This window comes from Zonotrichia leucophrys, chromosome 6, assembly GCF_028769735.1.
Source record: "Zonotrichia leucophrys gambelii isolate GWCS_2022_RI chromosome 6, RI_Zleu_2.0, whole genome shotgun sequence".
Classification (NCBI taxonomy): Eukaryota; Metazoa; Chordata; class Aves; order Passeriformes; family Passerellidae; genus Zonotrichia; species Zonotrichia leucophrys.
Window position 1 is genome coordinate 16,809,855 of NC_088176.1, and position 21,069 is coordinate 16,830,923.

General features: G+C 41.2%; 1 protein-coding gene across 5 annotated transcripts in view; it reads left to right on the forward strand.

The window, feature by feature from the left end:
• Positions 1-17,829, forward strand: part of SLC16A12 (solute carrier family 16 member 12) — a 28,280-nt gene extending 10,451 nt beyond the window's left edge. For 3 of the 5 annotated variants that reach the window (XM_064716678.1, XM_064716679.1, XM_064716677.1), the window contains exons 2-7: positions 8,450-8,656; positions 10,307-10,410; positions 11,664-11,807; positions 14,202-14,793; positions 15,862-16,121; positions 17,221-17,829. In XM_064716678.1, the coding sequence (XP_064572748.1) occupies positions 8,547-8,656; positions 10,307-10,410; positions 11,664-11,807; positions 14,202-14,793; positions 15,862-16,121; positions 17,221-17,483 (1,473 nt within the window). In that variant the 5' untranslated portion in view covers positions 8,450-8,546 and the 3' untranslated portion in view covers positions 17,484-17,829. Of the gene's footprint in view, positions 1-7,307; positions 7,319-8,449; positions 8,657-10,306; positions 10,411-11,663; positions 11,808-14,201; positions 14,794-15,861; positions 16,122-17,220 lie in introns of those variants that run through there. The other 2 variants (XM_064716680.1, XM_064716681.1) reach the window with 2 other exon arrangements.
• The last annotated feature ends 3,240 nt before the right edge of the window (positions 17,830-21,069 follow it).

The following is a 21,069-nucleotide window of genomic DNA, read 5'->3' on the forward strand; positions in this document are numbered from 1 at the left end:
ATTAAAATAGAGACTAATGGTAAAACATACTTAAAGTATAACAGGGTGATTTTTTTTTTCTGTGTTTCACTTACCAAAGTGAAAACATTCTGTGAAGAGAAATGTTCTTTAACATAAAATTGAGAAATTGTATTTCTGGGCTGCAATGCTGAGCAGCAGGAGCACACCCTTAAGTATCATGGAAAGTTCCTGCTGATCATTTCTGAAAATGATGTAATCAAGCAGCTGCACCAGTACTCACTCGGCAAAGGGAACCTGGGGCACTCCTCTCAAGGCTTTACAGTTTTCCTAGAAACTAAAATACAGTATTAAGCAAGGATCTAGTTGAAACATGGATGGCTCAGTGAGGCTGAATGGAAGACTGAGCATGAAGAATGTGCTGATCTGCCCAAGACACTTTGGTTGTTTGTTAACTTCCTGCATGTGATTTCACAAAAACAGCTGCTTGTGAGTAGATGCATATTTCACTGTGTGCATGCTGTCAAAAGCATTCTTTCTGGTCAGAGGTATATTTTGTATGGCATGCTAAAAGTTCTTCCTCTTGACTTCTGTCTGTTTCCTTGTCTTTCATTTCAGTATTTAGTGTTTCCTTCCCAACTTAGTAGCTTCCCTTTTTGTTACTTTCTGAAGGGTTTGTGCAGGGACACACACATGAGCCTATTTGTGCAGAGATGTGTTCATTGGAATGTACATATGGATGGATTATAATATATGATGCTTTTTAAATAAGGCAAATGTGATTTCTGCAATGACTTCTCAGAAATCCCTAACACTCTAAAGCCACATTCATCAGCAGTTGCTTTTGAAAGTCTGTTTCAGGAAGTGACAGACATCCTGTTTTTTTGTCTTGAACAGTTGTCTGTCCAGTATTTAGAGATATTTCTACCATTCCTGCTGGGGATTATCTTAATGCACATTTACAATATACAATGATTATATATTAACATTATTAAAGGAAAAATAATTTGTGGCTCCAACATGATAGGGCTATCTGACATTTTACAGAGTTTAAGATTACAGCTAAAAACCCCTTAAGACAAATGATAGTCACAGTGACAGTTTGCTATCATATGGTGCATATTATCCATTAGAAGAGCAGGCATGGCATCAAGGATCCTAATAGCTTTGTTTCAGAACATAAGCTTGTGTGAACCAAAGGAAATAACCTGCCTTGCCTTTCCATGCCTGATTAGCTTTGGCAAATATTGCACATTGAAGATGATGATGAATTGACGCTATCAGCAGCCCTAAACCATCAGATAAATAGAGAAAACCTTCTGGATAACTTGTTCTGTAGGTACAGAATTTGTTTTCTAAAACAATCATCTCCTTTCCTTTTAGAAAGCACTTGTGTAGGATTCACATCTTGAAAATTAACTGTGAAAAATATTTTTTTGTGTGAATTGTTAAAAACCCAACCATGCCACTTGGGCTCTGAACTCTTTAAGATGTAAGAGAACACTAATAAGCTCCTGATCCAGAGAAGTGCAGAGATCCTTGAACAAAGAGGAATGACTGAGAAAAATTATTGTACTATCACATTCACTTTTAAGCTTAAAAGTGAATGAGAAGTGTTTGAAGAAATGTTTAATCATCGTTAATGATATATTATAAAACTCAAAATCAACAGATAAATGTAGTGTAATTATAAGTAAATAAAAAAAACATTCCAAAAACCATCTGTTCCTACATTTTCTAATAGGAAAATGTAGGAATATTGATAAATTGAGAGATATTAGAAAAATAGCAAACATCAGAGATTTCTGACACATAAATATGTTGACATCATAAGATGGAACATGTGTGACCACAGCCTTGCTAAGGGTGTGCTCACTGACAGTCTCAGCTCAGATTTCAGTAACAGACATGTACTGAAGGAAAATTGTCTGGCTCTCTATTCTTTAAATCACAGTGAGGAATGAAATGCCTGTTTAAAACCCTTAAGAGTGTCAATCAAAAATGCACATTTTCAGGTGGAGTTAAGTTGAAGTCAAGCTTTCTCTGCAAAGGTGTTTTCCTACAAAAATATTCCTTTGTGTTTTTTACCCTCTGTAGTTAAACTGCATTATTTAAGGACTAACCTAGCCAGGAGCTATGTAAAAGAGTCAAGAGGGTTCCATTATCATTTGCTTAACCTTTTTCTGTAGACCTTTTCTGTCAGGCTGTTGGTTTTCTGTAAGCTCGACACAATGGTTTTAAGAGACAAGAGATGTTCACCTTGCATTTCTCATTACTGACAGTAACTACTCCTGCTGTGGCTCCAGCTGCACCATTTGATTTAGCAATTTCTGGCAGCTTTGACAAATTAAGGAGCCAGTGTGGCAAAGTGATTGCTGTGGGAGGCAAGCATGGCCCTTCCTTTCCCAGTGACTGCTTGGTACAGGAGCAGCTAAAGAACATTGTGCTGCTCTACAACCCTTCCTTTTGCCATCTTTTTCATGTTTCAGCTCTTAGTATTTTTACTTTTTGGGTAAATGAGAGTCTTCTAAACTCTTGCCCTTCCTTTGTGTCACCCCGCTTACCTGTGCCCCTCTCTGGCACCTCCATTCTCTACCAGCTGCTTAGCATCCCTTTGCTTTCCAGACTGCTTTTCCTGTTCTGTCTGTCTCCAGCAACCACCTCCCTCAAATGCATTAACTGAAGCAAGCAAAGAACATTTGCTGTTCAGCGTAGTGATGGGAGTTAATAAGCTGGGCTCTAACACATTTCATCTTCTCTATCTGGATGCATTTTGGATGGAGGGCAAGTTTTATCAGATGTTTGTATGATGCCCAGCGCTGTGACACTGCTCTATGATCAGAAGCCTCAAAGTACTACTGCAAAAAAATAGATTATTAATGTTGCTTTTATTTGGTATCATAGGGAAATCCCTCCTTAAATGTATAAAAGTGGTTACACATTTTCAAAATAAACCATCCAGATTTATTCAGGAATAATATGGACAAAAAACTGGAAAAAGTATGAAGCACTTACTAGAGTCTGTCTTAATGTGCTTCTTGTCTTAGTGTTACAGCAACAATTAAAAGTCAGGTTGGATTTTAGTTTTGTTTTGGGATTTTTTTAGATATTTATTTGTTTACTTTCATTCTGGCACAATGCCCTAAATGAACTTTCAGGTTAGCAGTTCTTTTTTTAACCATTTGTAACAGTGCTGGAATGATATTGGTTTTATGGAGGTCAGAGAAGCAGAATATGTACCCTGCTTGTAAAGACATGCACAATCTACAAGATCACTTACTCACACAAGGCATATTTCCATGGATTCATCAGCCATTCTTTTCAGAAAAACATAAACTTGGTTTTTGTCTAGAGAATGGACAGACACAAATACAAACAGAGAAAAGCTGACAATATAGAGTGACAGCCTTATGGTGCTCAATGGAGTTATTTTTATTTAGGACCATAGGGTTACAGAGAACCTCTTGGGTTGTTTTTAAACAAATCAAAGTCATAATCTTATAATTCTTGATAAATTGACTCTGCTGAAATCAAAACAAGCTGTTCTTTTTGAGTTAAATAGCTAACTTAGGGTACAGAATGGGACAGCTGTTGACTTGAGAAAATAGATTAGATTAGAAATAGTGTTTGCATCCCAAGAGCTGTACAGCATTGAAGTCTTTATTTTCCATGTAGTTAAGAACAATTTAGGATTTAGCCGCCTGCCAGAATTCTGGCTGTAGTGCCTACCATGATATGCAATTGCTAGTGTGGAAATATGGGGAAGCATAAAAGGCTGGGAAAGTGTCTTGTTTTTTCCAAACAGGAAAAAAACCAAAAAAGAGTACTTCCTTTTCTCCTAACTAGACCTGTCAATGGAGGGTTTGCAGCTGTCTGCATCTTCTGTGCTCATATCCAATACCATGTCCCATTTAAATGTACTCTACTGTGTAAGTTAAGGTAGCAAACTTCTGGGAAGGACTCTGGTCGGTGGTCAGATGCGGTCATCCTTGATCCTTCAAGACCTGCAAAAGAAATAAACTCTTTCAAAAGCTGTAAAATATTTAATCTTCTGCTCCACTGTCCCACAGAACATACATATTATTGTTAGGTAGCTTTTTCCTTCTTCTCTCTTCTGTCTTTGATACTCATACCACACCCTTTTTGTTTTTTCCTTTATTCACAGTTCTTTAGTTTGTTTATTTTTCATTTCATTGAAGATGCAGCAGTCAAAGAAAAAAGAAAGCAGGAGAGTGTTAAAACAAGAGGTCAACATGAATGTAGGAAGTGCCTAGAAATAATATTTGGTGCAATCTGAAGAACAAGAAAGACAGAAGATCTGGTCTAGAGCTATGTGAATAGTAAATACAAGAAGGTAGTAAACTGCCCTACAATTAGGTGTGTAGGTTAAATAGTAAATATATGCAATTCTGTTACCTTTCACGCATTAATGAATCTACTCCAGCTATGCTTAAACTGCTTTATACTTGTTCATAGAATTCATCTGCACAGATGTTCTTAGAGTGACTTTGAAAGCTGTGTGTGTTGTTCACCACAGAAGTGCAGTTTAAATTCATTGGTGTGCATGAACCTGTTCTGGAAGCGTGTCCTGGCATTCTGGGCACAGAGACTGTCACAGGCTTCTCAGGCCTCTCCCACCCCATCTTCATAGTAAAGGCAGCAAATGGCACATACAGTTCAACTATCTCACACTGGTCCAGAAAGAAAATTATAGATAAGTCTCTTTCTCATTTTTCTGACATGTACATCTCTGCATTATGGAACAGGTAAAAGTAAGTGTTGGATTCTGTGCTTACTTATGCTGGTAATACATATTTGGGGCAGCTCCCTCAGGATAAACTGCACAGAATCCTTCCATGCAGTCCTGAAAGAAATTGCAAGGCATCTAAACACACAGAACCGTTTTGATTTTGTATAATCAGGAGAGGGTGCAGAATAAAAAAGTAGTGGAGTGGGACCCCACTCTGGTCTGGGATCTGTGTTCCTGCTGTGGGGCAGCTGTGATACAAATCTCACCCTATGCCTGTTCCTCTGGCTGAAGCTGAATCCCTCTGCAAATGGAGCATTTTCAAAAAGCACTGGAGGTGGCATTTCTTGAGATGAGGGAGTTGCCAGCACTGTAAATGGAGCAGGTGAACAAGGTAGGAAAAACCCAGCCCAGGTCCCCAGGCAGGCCACAGTGACTGTACCTGCTGTTCCTCTGTCCTTTGTCATACAAATACTTTGCATTTTCACGTTGTTGTGCTATCATTATTGATCGAATTACAAAGAATGAAACCTTTAGGGTGGCAGGAGAGGTGGGCACAGGGAGCAGTGAGCTCTTGCTGCCTGTGAGCTGTTTGAAAGGTCAGGGGCTCCTCTCGCTGTGCTGGCTGGTTGCTAAGCTGCCGTGGATTTTTGTGCTCCTTTTCCTGGCAAAAGGGACCTTGTGATGAGGTGCAAGGTTATGGCAGTGCCTTTTTAGTAAACTCACCCCCTCCTTTCTGCTTGCTGAGTGACTGGGTAAGAGAGGTGCTCTCAGGAGCATTTGCTTTCTTTCTAGGCTTCTTTCTGGCTGCTGAAGCAACTGATATATCCTGCCAAATCAAACCTAATGTTTTTTCTTGGGGGAACAGAGTCACTGTTTAGTGAGCTGCCAGGGCACATTGGGTAACTAAGGCTTTCTAAGGATCAGCAGAATTTGTACCATCTTCACCCCACTTGCATCTTCTTTGAACTCACAGCAAAGCACATTTACTTAGTGCTTGGGTGAAAATTACCTAGCAAAGTATAGAGCTGTTTCATGAGATTATATTTTAACCCTGCTTTCCTTCAGCTGTCTCAAGCAGCAGGAACTTTCATGTACCTCTGAGATATAATAGCAGCCAATGCTGCCAGGCCTTACAGTGGAGCAAATATTCAAAAATAGTCTTATCCTGTACCAGAAAAGTTGAGAAAAAGATGCAACATGAGAGCAAACTGGCTTTTGGGAAGGAGGAGGATATGATTGCTCAGATAAAGTGTGCTTTCTCGCTGTTCAACTTCATTTACAGAGTCCACAACCTGTACTATCCACCATACAGATAATTGGAAAACAGCACTGGAGTGTAAGAAAATGAAGTTTCCTACCCTCCGAATGAAATTGTCAGGTTGACATAATAAGTGCTTTTAGACATGTGCAGCAACAAGAAAGGTAATAATTTAACTTGCCTATTAGTTCAGTGGCTGTGAAAGGCACAGCACTCCTTGAAGCAAGTGGGGAATCAAGGAGATGAGGTCTGCACTAATCTGCTATAGGGAGGCTAGGTGGCCTTTTCATGTTGGCCAGGCATTTTTAATAATATGGTTGTTTTCAGTTGCTTGTAATCTCATTAAATGTTTGCTGGCAGGGTTCTGGGAAAATAACAGCTAGTAACCATGTAACCAAACACCTAATCTATGTTTACTTAGCCTGATATGCCATCAAATTCTTCCCAAGTACGTTAATGTACAGCTAAAAATGTGAACTCAACCCTGAGCTGAGGCTTGCCTGGGAAGTGGGGCCAGAGATCTGGGCTGAGGCCATGCCACCCAGCTACTGCTGTTTGTGCATTAAAATTAGTTAGGGCTCTGTATGTGCAGATCTGAACATTTTTTGTATATATTTCTTCTTATTGAAGGGTTATTGTTATCCATTCTGCCATTCCTGGAAGTTCCTCTTCCACCCTAAATAATCAAAACTTGAAAAAGAAAACCAAACCAACCAACCAAACAAACAAACAAAAAAAAACCACTAAAGAGAAAAAAAAACAACCCCATAAAAACCCCCTTCATTCCTGTAGAACGGGCAATGAAAGATACTGCTCAGACCCAAAATAAGGAGCTTCTCCCTGCAAAGACTCTGCAGAAGTGCCCAGGATCCTCCTGTGATGGACCATGCGCTTATGCAAACTCCACCTAACTATATTACTAAGCTTTCAACATGTTGTGGTTTTTGTTTGTCATACCTGTTTTCTCCTACTTTGCTCACCTTTGAGTTTGGCAGTGTGTATATGTTTTCTTAAAATAATTCTGGTTTTGTTTTTGAGCTGGATATCTCAAGGAGGTCGCTGAGGGACACTTCTCAGAGGTTCAGATCTGATGATGTTTAGGGCTAGTTCTAGAGTGTCTTGCTGTTTTGGGTCAGGAAGCTCTGGTCTTTGCAGGGTCAAGCCTTGAGCATCACCTGTCTGAGCAGCTTCAAGGACTGAGGATGCACACTTTAGCCATGTAGCTGCTTTCTTGAGTTGCCATTTTAAGTGGCTCTGTATCCCTCTGATCTGCCTTAACAGGTAACACCTTCTGAGAAGCCTGTGGTTCTTGTCAGTGGGAATTTTGCATTCTCAGCATCTGTTGTATCAAGGTGAGATGGAAGATATTTGAGCTTTCTCTTCAAGCAAAACTGAAAGGCATCCCAGATATTCTGCTTATGTCTTACAAGTCTTTGATCCATCCAGAGGCTAAGGGCTTGCTGGTGATGGCAGAAACACGGGCTGAAATGTGGCACTGACAGCCAGCACTGTGTGTTCCTGCACTGAGAAAATTGGGACACTTCAGGTCCCTTGGCTGAGCCCTGCCATTCAGTCACTGATGCAAAAGGACTGAGGGCTTTTTGTTGGTCCCCTCAGCAAAGCATATGACTCAGTTACTCACCAGGGGTGCATCCAGTGGGTGTCAGTGGATCTCCTGCAGCACCCAGTGTGTATTTAGAGACAATTTGATGGCCTGGATGCAGACACAGTTTTGATTTAAGTGGTTAGGAGAGGGGAACAGGCTACCTCTAACCTTCTGTGAACTGTCCATGCTCACAAAATTAAGTTGCTGTGTCCTGCTGATTAGAGCTTTCATCTGGGGTTTAGCTCGTGAGAATACAGAGGACATTTTATCATCAGATCTGCTCTGATTGTGGAGTACATATTCCCTTTCCATACAAAGGTGAAAACTGTATTCTCTCAAACAAAACTTTCACACTAAACTGTGTACAAGGAACAGTAGCTAGTTTGACTAGTGATTGCATTTGAAAATACTGTTCAGGCCAGGGATGGATGAGTGGGGAGCCTGCCAGAGGTGTATGAGGACTGGCAGCAGTGAAGTGACTTGCACATGTTTGCAGTGACATGCAGGGGAAGAGGGTATTGTGTGCTAGGACGCAAGTGCTGGACAAATCACCCAAATTATCATGAAAAGCATGATACCAGACACTGGCTCAAATCTTGATGGTCCTCTTGGTTCCAACAAATTTTCATAAACTGCATGTGAAAGAAACGCTCCCTTTTCTGCAGTAGGGATGGCTGAGGCAGTGTCTGCCCAGCCGCTCGGGTTACACCGTGCGCAGTCTGTCCTGACCCTGGCTGTTTCTCTCCGCAGATGGCCGCAGCCCCACGTGCCGAGTGGCCTTTTCCTGCAGTAGGGATGGCTGAGGCAAGATTTCTGCTCAGCCATTCATGTTACACCGTGTGCAGTGTGTCCTGACCCTGGCTGTTTCTCTCCGCAGATGGCCGCAGCCCCATGTGCCGAGCAGCCCGGGCCCGCGCCGGCCGTGAGGGCCGCAGCCAGGCGCTGTCCCTGAGGCGAGGAGCGCAGGCACCGCCATGGCCTCATCCCGCCGGGCCCGGCACGCCGGCCCTCCCGACGGAGGCTGGGGATGGATGATTGTCGCTGGCTGCTTCCTCGTCACCATCTGCACTAGGGCCGTAACAAGGTAAAGGCACTGCTGCTTGTCTTGCTGGCCTCTTTGTGGCATTAGCTTTCTTTTCTTTTCCACCATAGGAAGAGGGTTTGTTATCTCCTGAAACCCCTAAGGCTGCTGGGGCGACCAAGGGATTATGAGCCCTCTGGCTTTAGTCTCCCCTCCTCTGACAGCTGCTCTAGCTTTCAGCACCCGCTCCCTGATTTCTTACAGAATCAAGGCCAGGGGCAGGTAGAGCTATTTCAGGCTGTGGTGGTGTGCTGGGGCGGGAGGAATCGTGTAGGGTCTCTTTGGGTTCACTGTGTCCCTCTGACCCCACAGCCGTGCTCATTTTTGCCAGTCCCAGTGAATTACGTGATTCCCGAGTCAATGTGAAAATCATGTCAATACCCCCTTCTCCCACTGTGAGCATTTCAGACACTGTCCTACCTGAGAAGGTCCGAGCCCTAGAGAAGAGACTCCTCTCTGCACCCTTCTGGTATCCAAAATATGCAGAAAATATTTTCTCAAAATAGAAAGAACAGGAGAGAACAAGAACTAGACTGCTGCCTCGCATAAAAATAACGCAATCTGGGATGAGATTGCTTTCACAGTGACCTTGATGTCGACTGCAGATAGAGGAGCCTGGTGTGTGTGAACATGGACAATTTAGCTATATTAAGCAGAGAGTTAAGCACCCTGGTAAGTGAGGAAAACTTGTTGGGCAGTCAGTATAGTGGAAATACAGGGTTTCCTACCTGAAGTTCTTATTTCTTTTAAAATAAAGCTCCCAGATTTAGGGATCTTAAATCTTTAGGGATCTAGGATCTTGGAGTCAACAGCACAGAAGGGGATAGAAACACTTACCCAGTGTTAGTTGATGCATACAAATGTACCAATTCCATAATAATAGCAGAGAATTCCTAGAGGATTTAATTCCATGTTTGTGTGTGCAATGTGTTACATACAGGAAATAATCTAATGGCTGGCACACATTAGACTACATAGAAGAGTGAAATATGTGCAAGAAAAAAAGCTGAAGAAAGTGGTCATTCACTGATTTGGGAAAAGGCATCTCTTGTTGATCCAGAAAAGAGAATGAAATTATGCAACCTTTTAATCTGTTCCTCTGCAGGGACATATTGAACAGTGACACTTGTCAAGTTGAGAAAGGACCTCTCCTGCAAACATTTTATTAAACTGCTGGAAGGTCCACAGGCTCCTGCTGTGTTTTGATTCTTTGTTTGAGAGGAGTTACTTTGCAGCTGTCCATCCATGAGCACACAGCTGCAGGTGGGGTTTGCTCTGCAGGTGTTACATTGACCCTACCCTCCCAGTTTGTGCGGGTGTGGGACAGCGAGCAACAAGGCCAGTGAACAACTGTGAAGCCAGGGCTTTGTGTGCCAGGGAAGCAACATCATCATATGGGTGATAAGTTGCTGGGGAGAATTAGCATTTCAATTTCCTTTTAGTTCAAAATACTGAGTCATAAAAACTCTAGCAGCAGATACCCCAGCAAGAAACATGTGATATTATAATGTTCACAACCACAATTTTGATTTTCCCAGGAGCTGGAGAGGACCTTCAAGTGGGTACTTTTTATACCTGAAGAGTGAGAACAGTGTTTCCCATGAGGCAGATATTCCATGTTTAACTGACTGATGTTCATGTTTTTTGTCCTAGGTGCATCTCCATTTTTTTTGTGGAGTTTCAGGCATACTTTGGGCAGGATTATGCCAGAACTGCTTGGATCCACTCCATTGTGGACTGTGCTACGATGCTTTGTGGTGTGTATTACCCTTTCAAGAGTAATGTGGCTACTTTTGCATTGGCTCCATCTGTTTTTAGCATGCTCACAAGTTGGCAGAGTCAGCTGGGAAAGAGTGATACTGTGGGATCTCTGGGGTATGGTGTATCCAAGCTGCTTCCCCCAACACAGTTCTGCAAGGGAGTGCCTTCATGAAAGAAGAAAAAGAAGCAGAACTTTGCTTTGTGAAATAATCTAATTTTTCAGAAATGTCCTTTTGTTCAGGTCTATTGGGAGCATGTTCAGGTCATGTTTGAGAGCTATTAACTGAGCAATTGTTTCTTTTGCCTTTTGATTGGAATATATTTGAGATGTAGCACAGGATGTACATCTTGCCTCCAGATCAAGTCACAACCATCCTCCTTTTATCAAAACTGTATATTCACAAATAGTCTTCTCTCTTAAAAGAAAATTTGCTATTATTAAAAATCATGTGCATCAACACAGCAGTTGTATTGAATTTCTCATGGGTTTTCTTTAAAGCTGTACAGCTTGGTGAAAATCCATGCCCTGGTCCTGTAGAAGAGATTAATCCATAAGAATTGCTAGAAAGGCAGAGGGGCACAGCAAGAATGAGATGCAACAACTCACCTGAGTTGCAATAACTCAGCCAGGTTATATTTTGGGGAAAAGAGAGAAATAGGGGTATCCTTGCCCTGGCATTGCAGGTAGTAGAAGGGGAGAGGGTAGGTGATGGCATCCCATGGTAGAGGCAGGGTGATATGGGAGACATTGGAGTTGGAGAAGTGCAGGAGAAGGGTAGCAGCCCTGGAGATTGTCCAAAAGATGTGAGACCTCTCCTGTTTGTGTCTAACCCAGAGCCCATAAGGCCAGGGAGTTGTGAGGAAGGACACCTAAAGTTACTGAGGGCTGAAGTGCAAATTCCAGGTGGGGAAAAGTCTGAGTGTTGTAAGCATAACAGTGTGGGCTGTTCCTGTGACCTGTCTTGACCTCCTGACACTGCAGATTAGCTGAGTTCCATAATGACTTTGATCTACAGATGTGGCTGCTGAGAAAGGTACTGCAAGTTTCAGGTTTAACCTGACTTTTAGAGGGTTTTTTCTTTATATTTGGTGCTCATGCCATTGTGAAAGGATTATGTTGGAAGACCACTCTGTAGCTGCAAACACCATTTTCTCCTGCTTCCTCCTGCTTCCTTTTTACTATAACTGTTGCAGTGAACTGTGTGTGAGGACCTGCCATTAACTACCAGCTTTATTTGTTTCTTTGAAGCCCCGCTTGGGAGTTTAATCAGTAATCATGTATCCTGCCAAGTTGGTATCATGCTAGGAGGGCTGCTTGCATCTGCTGGACTAATTCTGAGCTCATTCGCCACCAGTCTGGAACATCTCTACTTATCATTAGGAGTCCTCACAGGTAGGATGCATTCAGCCCCTTTGTTGCTGCCAGAACACAAGACAGGAATGCTAAAAACAATGGGTGATCTCTTCTCCATGTCATACTGACACTGCACTGGTCAAATAGAGATACTCAGACCTGTTCCCATGATTGTAGACCAGAGGCTGTGCCAGCAAGAGCTTCAGCACTGACTGATCTCATATCACACAAATGCAGCACCCTGCAAAAGCAACTTTACCTTCTGTGGGAGAGAGGACTGTCAATAAAGTTCTGAAGTTATGGGAGGTGAGGAAGAACTGCTGTTGCAGTTGGTGTACATGAAAAGGTTTCCCTATTTTGACTGGGATTTGGGAGGAGTTTGTTATAGCAGAAGTTCTAGATTGCCCTAATATATTTGCATGTTTGGGAGAAAAGTTTAAACTAAAACATAAATGTAAGTAAGAATAGAGGAGCTCTTGGTGAATACCAGGCACCTCAGCTGTATGCCTTACTTTTGTCTGCATTGCATTCCAGTTGAACAGCAAAAAAAAATTGCTGGTTGGTAGTCTTGCTGTAGCAGCTCCTCCATTTTTGCTCAGGTATGGTGAAAACAAATCTTTGCTCTGTCCTATCTGCCTGTGTTTGTTGTGCACAGAGGAACTTGAGAGGGGCCTGTGGTCACACTGACATTCCTTCCTCATTAATACTGACCTGGTAGCCACGGTGATATAAGACCTTGTACTTGGTCCCCTGGAGTTTAGTAACCAGTTGGTGGAATTAGTGCAGTTCACATGCTGCCAACAGCTTATTTGTTTCAAAAAAAAAAAAAATCCTTATTTTAGTGCCTGTTGCTCCTGTATTACAATGTTAATCTTTGACAAAATGTGTTCATAACAAATAAAAAGGCTTCTTGTAATTTGAGGGACTGTGCTACAAACCATGCTAATACCTGTGAGGCTTCTTTAGTGGGGGCTGCTGTGAATACCGAGGTGGAAAGGCAGTTACAACTTACATGGAGTAGTAAAGAGCCAAGTTCATTACAAGCAGTGAACTTTCAGCCTGTGGGGGCTGATGAACAGAGAGGTGAACTGTTGGTAAAGGCCAGATGTGGTGCCCCCAACCCAGAGAGCAGATGGGAACACAACAAGTGAATGTCTAAATCCATAAAAGCAACAGGACTTGAAACCAAGGAGTGAAGCAGAGGTGAGACTGGGGAGTGTCAATAAGTAGCGGAGTTCCTTCTAAGAGGTATGAAAGTGTTTTCAGCCCTAAACTTTCCACTTTTCACAGGACATTTGTTGGCTTTTTTGAGACATTTTCCCCCTGCCAACTCACTGAAAAATAAATGGTGTATATGCCTAATAAAGTATGATTTTCATAGCTCTTGAGTGTTGATGTCTAGCTCAGGGCTGCTCTGCTGGCTCTGCTGCCTGTACAGCTCCAAGCCCAGCTCTGTGCCCTGCTTGTCCCCTCACCTCCTGAGGGGTGCCAGACTGGGCACCCGCCGCCAAGAGTCCCTCTAATCCTCTTATTCCATCCTGGCAGGTTTAGTGCCTGCCTCACACAGTGTGGCCTTTGAGGAGGATGTGGCAAGCCAGTTACAGCACTGGGGACTGTTTTATCCTCTATCAGCAAGTTCTGCCAAAGGCACTGGGGACTGTTTCACCCTCAATATAGAACATGCTCCAAAACCCTAGTCAGGAACTAATTTCTATTACTGATTCAGAAATACATATTTTAATGTTAGGGCAACCACTTGATGATTAAAACCTGCTCTCTGATTCTGCAGCAGAGACCACAATCTTTTTCTCCATCCAAGAGATGAATCTTATTTGTTTACTCAACTGGATCTGGCTTTCTGAGGCTTTCCTCCCCTCTTTACTTGTAGGCGGGGATTTGAAATGGTCAGGACTCCAAGCATCTGTTGCAAGGGGTTTGTTTAGCAGACCAAGAGAGGTTTTTTGTAGAATATTAGTAACAGAGACAGGCTCTTTGTACTGTGTTTCAGAGACCTGAAAATTAATGTTCAGGGTTGCAACAGACCAAAACACAAAGTGGTGCCTCATCAGGACAGCGTGTCCAGTGTCAGCATTGGTGCAGACCCTGGGGCAAGACCTCATCTTGTATGCATGAAAGGCTGGCACACCCGTTCTCTCATGTTTAGTGATCCTCCTTGTTCTTATTATGACCATTACTTCTGTCTGAGTCTTATTATTGTGGATTAATGGTCATCAGTTAGGTTTGTCAAGTCAGGGACCCTGCCAGTGGAAGAAAGACATCATCCTAGTTTCTCATCAAACTCAGACTGGCCTGCGTGATGCAGAATCAGAAAAAGCTTTCTATTCTTTGGTACTAATGAAAATGCATTATGTGGTTTGCTTTAATATGTTCCATATGTCTATTAAGCCATCTGCACTTTGCTTTCTTTTCTAGGACTTGGATTTGCACTTTGTTATTCTCCAGCCATTGCGATGGTGGGCAAATACTTCAACAAAAGGAAAGCGCTGGCGTATGGAATAGCCATGTCAGGAAGTGGAATTGGTACCTTCATCCTGGCCCCTGTGGTCCAGCTCTTAATTGAGCAGTTTTCCTGGCGAGGAGCTTTGCTCATCCTGGGAGGTTTTGTACTAAACCTCTGTGTCTGTGGTGCCTTGATGCGGCCTATTTCTCTTAAGGAGGATTGTAAAGCTGCTCCTGAGTTGCTTGAACAGAATTATGTCTCTGAAACAGGGAAACAAGACTTAAAGCGAATGTCCATCTCTTCACCTTTAATCAAATTATGGCCTCGTGAATGTTTATGCTACTGTTCATGGAAGGAATATGACTTTTTGCTGATGCCAGGCTTCATGGTGCTGGCAGTGTCAATTTTATTTATGGCATATGGCTGCAGCCCTCTTTTTGTCTACCTAGTGCCTTATGCTCTGAGTGTTGGAGTGAGTCATCACCAGGCTGCCTTCCTCATGTCCATACTTGGTGTCGTAGACATCATTGGTAATATCACCTTTGGATGGCTCACAGACAGAAGGTAAGGGCTTCTGGCTGATCAAGGGGAAGCTTTAGCTGATGGGAGGCTGGATACAAGCAAGGTATAATACATAAAAAAGCTAACATTATGTACCCTTTCTCTAGCATGTGTAATTTAAAAACCGCCAACAGAGTCTAACTTTCAGGAATGCTTGCTGTTTAATCTTTTTGTCTCTTCTGAGATTGTTCAATTGGTTTAATATAATTTTTTCCTGAAAAAATGATGTGTTTGTATGTTTGATAGTGGAAATGTAACCCCTTCCCTGAGGTATGTTGCATGTGATTCTCCATATCTATTTCCAAGGGGATTTCACCCTGTTTCCTCTGCTTTTCTATCTCTTTTGTGCTGCTGGGGAGGCTCAGAAGTTATGGAAGAGGGTCCAGGGTCTGGCCCAATATTGTTAGGCACATGCTAGGAAGGACTGACTGAAAATTGTTATACATTTTTCAGTATATAAGAACTCACCATGCATTGTGAACTTAGCTCACTCTGAACATCAGTGTACAGCATCTGTAACATCAGTAGATACTGGCCAAATTAGCAAGGATTTTGATTCTAAAGGATGCATTCTTTACACTTATTTAGTTTGTGGGAGAAATCATTGTTTTTGTGAAGCAGGAAGGGAGAGAATTGCCATCTCACTTAATTCACACTAATTCGCATTTAAGGGCTGACTAGAAAGGTGGCAGCTAAGAGAGCTATACTGCAATATTTTATGCATAATTCTGGGAGCACCTTGCTGAGCTGGGATGTAAAGCCTAATGAAATACTGCTTGGAACATTGAAGCTTCATGGGTCTGCAAAATCCTGGCAGCAGGGCTCTGTCACTAGGAACATCCTGAAGAACACAGCAGGCACCAGGCTGCTGCTGGCCAGGTGTTTCTGCAGCTGTAGGTGGGCAACTTTCCCAGCCTGGGCTTGTCTGCTGAGTGAAGGCTTGTGTAAGGCAATTGACTTGATCTGAGCCATAGAAAAGAGAGAGAGACTGAAGCACTGCATGCCAGGGCGTAGAAGCTGAAATGCTGGTTTCAGTGATAATCTTTTTCTTTTCTGTTTTGAAATTTGCAGGTGCCTGAAGAAACATCGGTACTTTTGCTACCTCTTTGCTGTGGGAATGGATGGCCTCTCTTGTCTTTTCCTGCCAGTTCTCCAAAGCTTCCCCTTGCTTGTGCCTTTCTCATTTACCTTTGGCTACTTTGATGGAGCCTATGTAACGCTGATCCCTGTTGTGACAGCAGATGCAGTGGGAACTCCTTTGTTATCATCAGCACTGGGCGTTGTGTATTTTCTCCATGCCATACCATATCTAGTGAGCCCACCTGTGGCAGGTCAGTTTTGCCAAACGACTTCCCCACAACCTTATCGGTACTTCAGATTTGCCTATTGATGTAAAGGGGAAGGAAAGTTAGCAAATGTACAGCGAATGTGAAGGCAGCCTCTGGGTAAAGGAATAACACACCTGGACATTCGTAACTCTTTAGATTTCCCATCCTGGTCTCAGTGGGATGATTTCTACATATAGAATGAGATGAAACTTAAAAAACAAACCAGTATGAAATAGGCTTCTAAGAGCTGCTACATCACCACTTCACGTAGTTTAGAAACTGTGCAAGTAGAAGGAGTAAAAGATTCCACTGTGAAATTACATGATTTTGTAAAATCTAAATCTCTCTAAAGAGAGTTTAATTCCAAGTTTGTCTTTCTTTTATGTTTTCTCTTTGTATTTAGTCTCTACATTGCTTTGAACAGGTGGGTGAGTCAGCTTCACTCCTGTTTGGTCATACACTCATTCCTGTAATATCTAACCATCATTTTTGCCATTTGTACCATTACAGTGAAGTAAGGATGAGAGCTGTACCCTTATTATTCTTTAGAAAGCACTTGACACAGTTTTTAATACTGTGGAAGTTCTGAGATCTTTTTCAAACAACCAACTCTATATATGTTGCATATTTTGTAAATTGATGTTTACATCAATTCCCAATTAATCACTGTTCATTAAGCTTTTAATTTAATTTTGCATAGCAAAAATTATTGCAAAATAGAATTGTTTTGAGTGAAGCATGAGCCTGGCCACAGCTTAATAAATATTTCTGCATGAAGATCTTAGAGCTCTCTAAGCCTTCTAAAGACTGCCAGTTAAATCCAGGCAGTTGGAAGATGTTTATTTAGTAGTGTGGTGATGACTGCTCTGCCTTTTCTTGTGGATTTGACCTCCAAATAAAAGGCTATAAAGACATTATTTGCCTGCTGAAATAAATCCCTCTCTGCACCAGGATGTAAAAGTATAGTGATGGTGATGTAAATATGTATTATTTGATCGTTTTTATATGTGATAACTCCAAAAGTTTATAACTGGGTAACAGGATTTGTAAATTATCCATGAGAATACTGGTGGACCTCTAAATTATTTTTTTTTCCCTACAGGCTGGCTTGTGGACACAACTGGCAGCTATACTGCATCATTTCTCCTGTGTGGATTTTCTATGATATTTAGTTCAGCACTATTGTGCTTTGCAAGACTAGCAAAGAAAATCAAAAGAACACATTTGCCATCCCTCACTGGTAACACAGCCTTGAAACAGCACATCTGGACAAATGGAGCAATAGCTTATTCTGTCACAGCAGAATTAGACCAAAGGGATGTTGAATTTTTGGCTGTGGATACAAACAGCTTCAGCAAGAGGTGACAAGTGCTGTTGAGATTCAGTAGGGCACAACCTGAGACAGATGTGGCTCAGTGGTGTTACACTGTTGAATATACTTCTCCTGTGAAACAAGACCTCTCAATTAGATTGTTCTGTCGTGTTTTAGTTGGCTTAAATCTACATACAGCAACAGTAATACCAAGTTAATGCAGTAATAGAAGAAAGCTAGACTGAAAATAGAGTTTGTAGATACAAGTGTTCACAGATTTATTTGAAATGCAATGTTGACTCCACAGGCATCAGTCACCAAAACTGAACAATAACATTTACATTTAAAAATACTATTAATGACCCAAGCTTTTTCATTTTGTGGTCTAGTGTGTTTCAATGGACTAATTATACACACCATGAAAAAATCTCTTCATTTATTAGTCTGCATGAAACTCTTTGCAAATGAGTGTTTCAAATGCCAAAGTCATCTGTTTGTTTTGCTTTTGGTTTTTTTATTTTTTTTTTTAAGAAAATCTGGCAGGAAACTGATTTATGCTGAAAGTATCTCTGGAGCAGCTTTAATTTTTACAATGTGCCTGAACTTTGTACATACATTTCAATTTAATTTCAAATATGGTTTTAGACCTGCTTTCCCACATGCTCTATTGCAAATTTTACTTTTTTCCTTTTTTCTTCTGGATACCTTTAAAATTTGAACTTCTAAACATTGACATGCAGGGTATGATCTTTCAGCTAATCCTTGTCTTGGAGGGTGGAAAATGTGTAGTGGTGGCTCTGCTTATCTGAAGAGGAGTAAATTTGTACCATGGGACCAGGCATGCTGATAGACAAATGTGCTTTAAGTGCATTAGTTGGAAGAAGCCCAAAGGCAGCCCAAGAGACCAGAGAGGCTCCGGTGTTTTCAGACCCAGAGCCTCTTCCTCTTGTAAAATCAGCACCTATTAGAGAACTTTAGAGTCCATGCAACCAGGTGGCTGAGAGATTGCCCACCCTGGGCTGATAATGAAGAGGACATTGGCAGAATTGCTTCTGTGTATTGCAGAGGCAAGTCTGTGTCTTTTCAGACCCAGAAACTGCATCTTCAGGTGGTGCCAATTGCTCATTTGTACCATCTGAGAGCTGTCAGGTCACTTCTCCTTGAGGGCCAGAACACAAGAGCTGTGACTCTCTCAAGCACAGCTCTCCTGCTGCTTGTGTGAGGAATATACTCCAGCTGGCTGCTTCACAGGAGCTAGGGAGTGCATGTAGCTCACGGAGTAACTTACTGATGTGATGGTCTAATAAATACTGTGATTTTGTACATTTCCAGAGTGAACACATTGTCAGCAATGGAAAACTTTACATTCCACAATACAAATAGTTTCAGTGTTTTAATGCTGTATCAAGCTGATTCTGTTCATTAACAAATTGATCAGAGTCTAAATAATTTTCACTTACACTCAACTGGTAGTTTTGTTATTTTGCAGTGTGTTCAATGGCTGCTCATGGTGTCCTTTTCCACTCTGTGCCTTGGAAGTGAAAGTAACATAGACTGATATTTATCAATTTGATTTAGACCAAGAGTACAGCCATAGGAGTATAATGTATTTTATATACACACACACATATATATGAATAGCATGTGTATCAAGTAGTTTTGTTACCCAAGTGTATTTTAAATACAACATATTAAAATAGATTTGTGTTTAAATTAAGCCTTTCTTTCTGTCCTGCTTTAGGAATGTAGTCAGAGCCAGTAGCATGATCTATGTGCACAGACCACAGAATAAGCAAGAGCAGTGCAAAGTCTTCTTAAAGCCAATGACATAACTTTTCTTCAGCTCAGCATGAAAATTGACTCTTGGGCCCCAATTTAGTTTTTAACATATATTCATTAAAAAAACCAAAAATTATCCATGGGTGTTTCTTAATGAGTTAGGAAAAATATGCACATGTGGAAAAAAATAAATTGGTTTTATTAATGAGTACTGATGAAGATAATGTTCTAGATCTTAATATTTTAATATTTTAAAAAGTAGGGAATAGTGTGGTCAATCAAAAATACAATTTTTTGGAACAAGTTATAATTTACCACTGTAAATAAATTTACAAAAAATTAATTACTTTGTTTATCACATCACAGCACATCATGGAACTGCATATTGTAAAAGCCTGTTGGGATAATGCTATATGTATTTTTATCATAGTAAATTATACTATGTAATATGTTATTAGCATTTTCTTATTATTTCAAGATTTTTTTCATATGCTTTTCCCTTTATTTTTTTAAGCAGTACTTATTGTTTTAAATATCTTATTTAGAAGCAAACATTCAACTGGTTTTATCCACAGACCTTTTGTAGAAAATGGTAAAATTCTTTCAGGGCTTTCCAATACTGTCTCTGCTGTGACTAAAGTCAATGGAGAAAAGCTTATATACTGCAATAAAGACTTCTGTGCATAAAGGACACTGTGAAATATCAGCCCTGTCATGAATGCTCCCACTAAGAAACAAAAGGAAAGAAGTGGAGCAGAAATGACCTGCAAGTGGAAGAAATGGGAATGCAATCCAGGCTGGTGAAGCCTCAGGCCAAACTTCCAGCTCCTGCTCCACAGAACCCAGGCTGAACAGATCACCTTCATCCTGCCATGTGAAATATTTCAGGCACTGCATTACAGAAATCCCTGGCTCACAATAGTTTTAAAGAACGATTTATGGTATCGGCAATATTTTTTTTTCAGAGATGATAATATTCAGGCAGTCCTCCGTGGAGGACATTTCCTGGCATGGCTTAGTATGGGAATAAATCAAGATACCCGAGCTAGCTGTGAACAATTTGCCAGATGAACACTGCATGTTTGAGGATTTAGGGGTCTTTTCCACCCTTAACTATCCTGCAATTCTGTGTTCCCACCAGCCCTGATGGACACAAGCGTTGATGGGCATGAGCTCGGCTGGAGCACTGCACTGCTGAGCCTGTCTGGCTCCCCAGGACAGTGTGGTGGGACTTGGCTTGGGTAACATCTGTCCAACAGATCCTCCCTCAGATGGATCCTACCTGGGATTATGCTCTGCTCTGTGCAGTGGATGGAAGTTCAGTGTAAGTAAGTGAAACTGCTCACAGCTGCTGAAGTTATCTCACGTGTCTCCATTCCACGGGGTTTGAAATGGGGAAATAATAATTATTTTGAAATTATTTATATTCTAGTGATAATCTGGAACATTTAATAAATTGTACCTTGGAAAGTTGTGTGAAAGCAACATTGGAAAAGTCAAGTACCTTCTGTTGAAAAATTACTCTTTTTTCAGAAAAAATATTCCTGAAACATTCCCATCAGCTTGGATAATAATTTATCTCTGGAAAGACAAAGGCTGTGTTACTATATGGTGAATATATTTTATATTGCCAAACATTGTTTCTTTGTAAAGTGTTACAAATTTATGTGAGAGGGAAGAGCTTGTTTAACTTAAACTGTAACACTACTTCATGGTCAGCATGGCAAAGTCCTTAGTAGGGTTTGCCTCAATAAATAATACCTTCTTCTTAGTGTTTGTTCTGGTGTATTTCAGTAAAATTTTCTATATACTTTAGAAGGTGCTTTTGAGTCATAAATTGATACTTCCTGAAGTGTTATT